At 34.5% G+C, this 6747-nt stretch overlaps 1 protein-coding gene across 1 annotated transcript; it reads right to left on the bottom strand.

Annotated features, from left to right (window-relative positions):
- Nucleotides 1-873: 873 nt before the first annotated feature.
- Nucleotides 874-6349, bottom strand: LOC114173661 (protein decapping 5-like). The gene is made up of 8 exons (XM_028058168.1): nucleotides 6056-6349; nucleotides 4626-4726; nucleotides 4216-4287; nucleotides 3154-4137; nucleotides 2033-2104; nucleotides 1685-1867; nucleotides 1466-1576; nucleotides 874-1393 (listed from the first exon to the last, which is right to left on the bottom strand). The coding sequence occupies exons 1-8, from the start codon at nucleotides 6201-6203 to the stop codon at nucleotides 1229-1231; spliced, it is 1836 nt and encodes a 611-aa protein (XP_027913969.1). The 5' UTR covers nucleotides 6204-6349; the 3' UTR covers nucleotides 874-1228.
- Between the last annotated feature and the right edge of the window lie 398 nt (nucleotides 6350-6747).

A 6747-nucleotide genomic window follows, 5' to 3' on the forward strand; every position in this document is an offset into this window, starting at 1 on the left:
ATATTATATTTTTTTCACATATAACAATACATGATAATAATAAATATATATAAATACTAATTACGCATTACGAATTTTATCCGCGTATACCCACGAGAGATGTATTTTTTTATCATAGGTAAAGGTTATTACAACAATAATAATCATTAGATTTTATCAATGATAAATAACAACGATGACGTTATCTATCATCTCAATTACGATCATGATATAATTAAGATCAATAACGTGCATATTTATCTTCTCAAAAATACTTTAAAAAGTAGAGAAAAAAAGAACAAAAAAGTGTTTTGTCATATCCAACTCCAAAATGTTTCTAAAATATTAATTTCTTTTTTATTTTTCTACTTGTACTTTTAAAATAAGTTTGTTAACAAGTAATTATTTTATTTAAAAAAAAAGGTCAGACTTTTAGTAATTACAATACAACAAAGACTATAACAAGCAATAATGCGTCCTAAGAAAAAAATATATCTCTATAGCTAAAATCCAATTTCACTCTACAATTTGAAATTAAATTAAAAATTATTGTCTATTTTCACAAAAAAAAAAAAAAACAGATTTTATTCGAAATTCATATATGGAAACTAAACCCTGCAAGCACTGTTACAAAACATAAGGTAATCAAAAGCAACAAGACATAAAAGTTAATAGTAATAGTAGCAATTATTTATGATGCCCTTGTAAAATTGTCTGCTTCTCATGCAACCATACAAAAAGATTGTCAAAATCTATGACAACTACAAGCATCATAAAAACAAATTTATCCAGAGTTTATGATGAGTTATAGGTCAATTTTCTATAAAAATACGTTTAACAGTATCAAGTTTATAGTAAAAATAAAGAAATACATTAATGGTCATAGCGGAACCATTGAACACCAAAATCATACAAATAATAATTGTAGGGCTAAGAATCATTTGCCACCCCAGCACAAATGACAAAGCTGCAATACTGCAAAAAAACTGTCTGAACTTCTCTGCCTTGTTGATATAAACTAAAATAAAATGGTGTACAAACATGTTTCCACCAAACCAGGTAAATTTGGTAGAGGTGTAACAAGAGGCATGTATCATGCAATACAAAAAGTCGTTATTATTCTTCTGTTAAACAAGCAAAGGCAACCCAACAATGAAGGATAATAAACCCTAACATAACTAAGGTACTTGTTGGAGGCTACCTAGGCTCTTGCCCTCCACCATCTCCATAACTAAACATTACCTGCCACCTATAAAGCTCGACCAGGCATGGCGCCACCACCACTGCCACGACCCCTGCCTCGTCCAGAATAACCATATCCTCCTCTTCCATAATAACCACCACGCATTCGTCCACCAGGGCCACGGCCACGGCCACCTCGGTTTCCATGGTACCTCACAAAATCACCAAACGTCTGCACCACAAATCCGCAAATGAATTTGATATTGTCCCTAGAAATATGAAATCTACCAAAGAGAAAAATTACCTCAGTATCAATCTTCACTTGTTCAGAGTATCTAGTCCTTCCATTCCGTGAAGTATTATCATGCACGTTGGAGGAGAGGGAGTCAAAGAAGTCATCCTTGTTATAAATAGGCTGCAAAAATCATGAAAAGCAGAGTCAAAAACACAATACAAAGACTAAAAAACTAAATCATTAGGTGAAAACTTGATACATATCAAGCTGCACACTCATTTATATTACCTTAACATCAAGGTTTGATAAATCATTATTCTCTTCATCTTGGTAATCTTCATCATACGCTATTTCTTCCCCATCTTTTGAGTGAGACTTGCTTTTACCAAGATGACCCCATACTTCATCCTTTTTGAATTTCTCATTCATTGCCATGAAATCAAAATCTTCAGTGAATTGTGTGACTGGGCCCTGAAAGCATTAATAATTTTTACTTAGGTATAATCCCAATGGTCCAAAAATTGTTTAAAAAAGACAAAAAAAGAAAGGGCATGTTGTTTCATGGTAGATAATTATAATAAGTGACTTGAGAAATGACTACAGTTATAAATGAAATAGTAATTTGAATGTTGTTACCCCAATTCCTCTTCCTCTCCCGCGTCCTCGGTAACCATAGCTATGATGAGTTTGAGTTGGAGCTCCACCAGGCTTAAGAAAATGCAACCAAATATCAGAAGTCCTTCTCAATCAAACGAATAAAAATTCTAAATACAATAACTAACATAATAAATTATTCATGCGTCACTTGATGCTAATTTTATTTCATAAAAGCAAAAGGTATACGAATTAAGAAACAATCATCAATCATTATAATTTATGTATGGAAGCTGACAATTAAAACCATAGACAAAACAAATCAAATCGTACTTTAATTCTCAGCAAAAGAAATGGAAAAAATTACAGAAAAGTTTATCAGCGGAGAAGTGTTTGTAGACTATCTAAATTACAGAGCACAATTTCACCATATTCCTCATTAGATCAAAGCCTAGCTTAATGGATAAGGAGAGCAAGTTGTCATGAAAGATTTAGAGGGAAGTCTGATGATTTTCACATTCACAACATTTAAACTTGTCAAAATGTGATTTTGCTTAAGAAATAACGTTTGGTTTAATTTTTTAAAACACTTTTGCTAAGAAGTGAAAATATATAACTTCTGCATTGGGCTGAAAATTTTGTATCATACAACGGACTTGTTTTTTAGATTAAATTTTCAAATGTAAACCACTTTCTTCAAAGTTGGTACAATTTGATTCACGGCAAACAGCTTTAGAATTGCTTTTGCTTCCAGTACAACATGATTTTAGTAAAAATATAGATTTTTTGTTGATGTCAGTAGTGTTGATTTTGCCCCCAAACCTAGGTTTAACAAGTGATAAAACTCAATATGCCAAACCTGCTTAACACATCCAAACAAAAATCACTTACCTTATAAATCAATTTTACAAAATTAATTACATTCATAAAGAATTTTGCAAATGCTCAATCAAACATGCACTTCGTTCTAACCAAAATCAGGATAATCTAAAATCGGTTACAAATGTTCATCCATGGAAACATACAAGCATTATTCAAATTCATTAACGAGACATACAAATTCATTAACGAGACCTCCCCCATATTACGATATTGTATGGAAACATACAAGCATATCAAAAACCATAAAAAACAAACTAATTGATCAAGAGAAAAGAGGATACCCTGTGATTGGGTCGTGAAGTTACTGGCAAAGGCAGTATTGGTGGTTGAACATCAGCAAACACTGGCAGAGATGACTCAGAAGATGACATTGATGATACCTGAACCACTTCAACATCCTTATGAGGTGCTTGCGAAGGCTGAGCTGAAGTAACTATCGATGGTCCAGGCTGCAATAATTGACCTGGGGTTATCAGAGAAGGGGCTGATGTTTCTGTATGGATAGAAGTTGATGATCCAACTGCAGGAGATAACTGGGATCCAGTTTGATAGGCCAAGCTTGAACCTGAAATTGCATTTGGTTTGCTGTTGATGGGTGGCACCATAGCATTCATTTCTGGACCAGAATTAGTCAGCGAAGTCAGTGTTGGTAAGCTAGCGGCTAACATGGTTGCTGAAGTTGAAACATTGGGTGTCTTGTTTGTTACTGATGCTGGCAAAATTTCAGAAGCAAGCGTTGCAGAAGGTGCAGGAGGCAAAGCAGAAGGCAAAGCAGATGGTGCAGGAGGCAAAGCAGAAGGTGCTGGGGGCAAATTAGATGGAGGCAAGGAAGCAGATGTTACACTAGGGGTAGTAGTACTCACAGGTAGTAAAGATGATGGTAATTCTGGCAAGTTAGAAGTTACAGTAGGTAAAGAGTGACTAAAACTGGGATACTGCATGGGCTGCTGCAAGGAGGAAGGCATTGATAAACCAGGTGGAGGTCGAAGCAAAGATTGTTGTTGTAATTGAGGAAGCCCATTGGGAGTACCATAATATCCTTGCCAATACATTGGCATAGCAAGCCTACCACCATTTGCATTTGGAGCAGGCGGAGAAGCTCCCCATGATCCTATGTTCCCTCCAGGTTGATACAAAGGTAAGGGCCCTTGAAAATTTGACCCAGCAAGTCCAAGCTGAGGGTTATGGGAGTTAAGATCAGTCAAAGGCCCACTTACAGCAGAAGGCAAACTTGTAGATGTGGTGACAGGACGAGGATAGTGAGACTGCAGAATGCAATACCATATGATTAGGAAGACATTATTTAACTGATTCATTATTTACACAAAAGAAATCTCATTAACCTGAATAATAGCTGGGTCATTGTTGACTTGTGGAGGAGGCTGCACAGGTGGAGAGGATTTAACCTGTAAATCCTGCAGAAAAAAATAAGACATGTCTCAGCTGATCTGATTTATATATAATATATATGTGAACATCAATCAATCAATCAATATTCCATGCAGTATCATCAATACAAAGCCTTTGTAGGTTAAACAGATTAACACATAAAACAGATAAGAAAATCTGGATCAACCTTTTAATGTTCCATCTACTGAATCAAAGATTCTAAAACGAAGTTGTACCAAAAACGCTTCTTCACAAAACCACTCAATTTACATGCCATTATTCCTAAGGTACTCTCAATGAAACCAGGTACAAATACATACTTATTTAGGAAAACAAAAACTTGTACATATTACATGCATAGTACCTTGATGTCAGTACCACGGAAAAGTATATACTCATAAACCTTGTCACCCGGGGGAATTTGTGGGCCATCCTTTTTCCTTCCTTCTGTACCAAAAGATCGCACTGCAACACAAAAAACAAAAGCATCGATTTATCAATCAAACCCATGATACTATACAACATATTTAGATTTAGATGGTAAAATTAGAAGCTCCAATAATACACACAGTTTTATGAAAACTATTGATCAGAAGTCCTGATGATTTGAAAATTCAATCAAAGAGCACAACCTTTACAAATACCACATAAACTTGCTTGATGTGTTTTCTCTTTTCAACGATACATGACTTGAACTTCTAACCAATACACACATAGGAAGCATATCAAGTGAGAAATAAGGTATCATGACATTTAAATGAAGATTAAAAGATAAATGCACATGACATTTTCATGAGATCGCACCAGACATAGTGGGTCATGTTTCAAAAGAGGGTTTTATTTCAAACTTTGATTAAGGGAAGTATAAAATCACAGAAATGCCTCCCAAAATAAACCTTAAATGACACCATATTGTGAGGGTTAAAGAGGAGTTTCACCCATCAATCAAGGTTGCAACCACTAATGCTACACATGACTGTGATCTACAACCCTCCAAGGCTACAATGGTTCTCGATTGCGTATCACACCAGCCCCAGCTCTATTGCGAGTGATTGACTATCAAAGAAGATATCTACGTAAATTGTCAATTATTATTCTCTCGCTAACATTAAAAATTTAAACATAAGAGGGAAGCATATGAATTTCCATTCTTTAATTCAGTTTGGCCTTAGATTTGGAAGTTTTTTCATAAATCTATCAGCACCAAAGTATCTGAATTTTGCTTCTTTCACAACTTAGGGACTAAATTTTTGAGTTCACCATTTACTCCTTGCATTTATTGATCAAAAAACTTTCCATTAACCCGAAATGCAATAACTAAACAATCCCCAAAAGCAAGCAGCAAATGACAAAATAAAAATATTACAGGAACCAAACATGCAAGTAAGCCTACGGTCTGAGAACCTTATCCAAACAGTGAATGTTAAACCCAGATACTTCAACAGGGATAGATTAAAACCACATGCCACGCTTAATAGACAAGTAAAACATGCAACCCAGATGTTGCAGGGATAAAGACACATCAATAACATTCTCAATCTCTTAGCAGAAGACCCAAGAGCTATCACAACTTCAGAAAATTCCTTTCCTGAGGCAAAAATTCACACCTCAGTGACAAATCCCCTCCAGAATTCAATTAAAAATAAACAACAACAACAACAACAAAGATCAAATTTTGAGAGTGAATTCAGAGATCTGAAACAAAGAAAACAAAATTAAACTGAAAAATAAACAAAACCCAGAAAGGATTAAGCGAATTTGGTCAGAATGAAAAAGTGGTTAGCAGAAGAATACCATTTCTTAGGCCAATACTGGACTCTTCTGTGTTGATGTTGTACAGAATGCCCTCGTATCTGATTTCACTCTTGGAAGTGAGGCTTATCAAGCTCCCAATGTAGGTATCCGCCGCAGAACTCGATCGGGAAGCGCCCTCGGACGCCATAAGTGCAAGCAAATGAGGTTAGGGTTTGGGTTTTGGGGCCCCTTTGTATGAAGCCCCTGTTACAATCTGTTCCAACTTTCAAATGGGGTCTCTGGGGTGATGGGATGTGAATGAAATGATGTACCTTTTATAGTGTAGTTTGTGAATGGGATAGGATGCTATGTGCATGAGATGATGTTATAATCTATATTTGTAATAATGCAATAATGTATGGTAGTTTGTGAATGGAATGGGATATTGTACTAAGATGATGTAATAACATACATTTTGTCTTATTTGAGTGTTGTCCTAACAATTCCTTTACCCAAAAGGATCTCAATTAATATTATAAGAGTTGGTATGAGCACTATTTAATTTTTTTTAATTACATTTTAATAGAGGATGTATATATATTAATTATAAGATTTTTTATATTATCTACTATTAATTATTTATATGTTATTGTTTATTGATTATTAATGTCAATAACTTTTGTAATCAATATTTTTTCAAAGTTACATTTAAAATATTATTTAATTGATTGATTATGTAAAACAAAAAGACA

This window comes from Vigna unguiculata, chromosome 2, assembly GCF_004118075.2.
Source record: "Vigna unguiculata cultivar IT97K-499-35 chromosome 2, ASM411807v1, whole genome shotgun sequence".
Classification (NCBI taxonomy): Eukaryota; Viridiplantae; Streptophyta; class Magnoliopsida; order Fabales; family Fabaceae; genus Vigna; species Vigna unguiculata.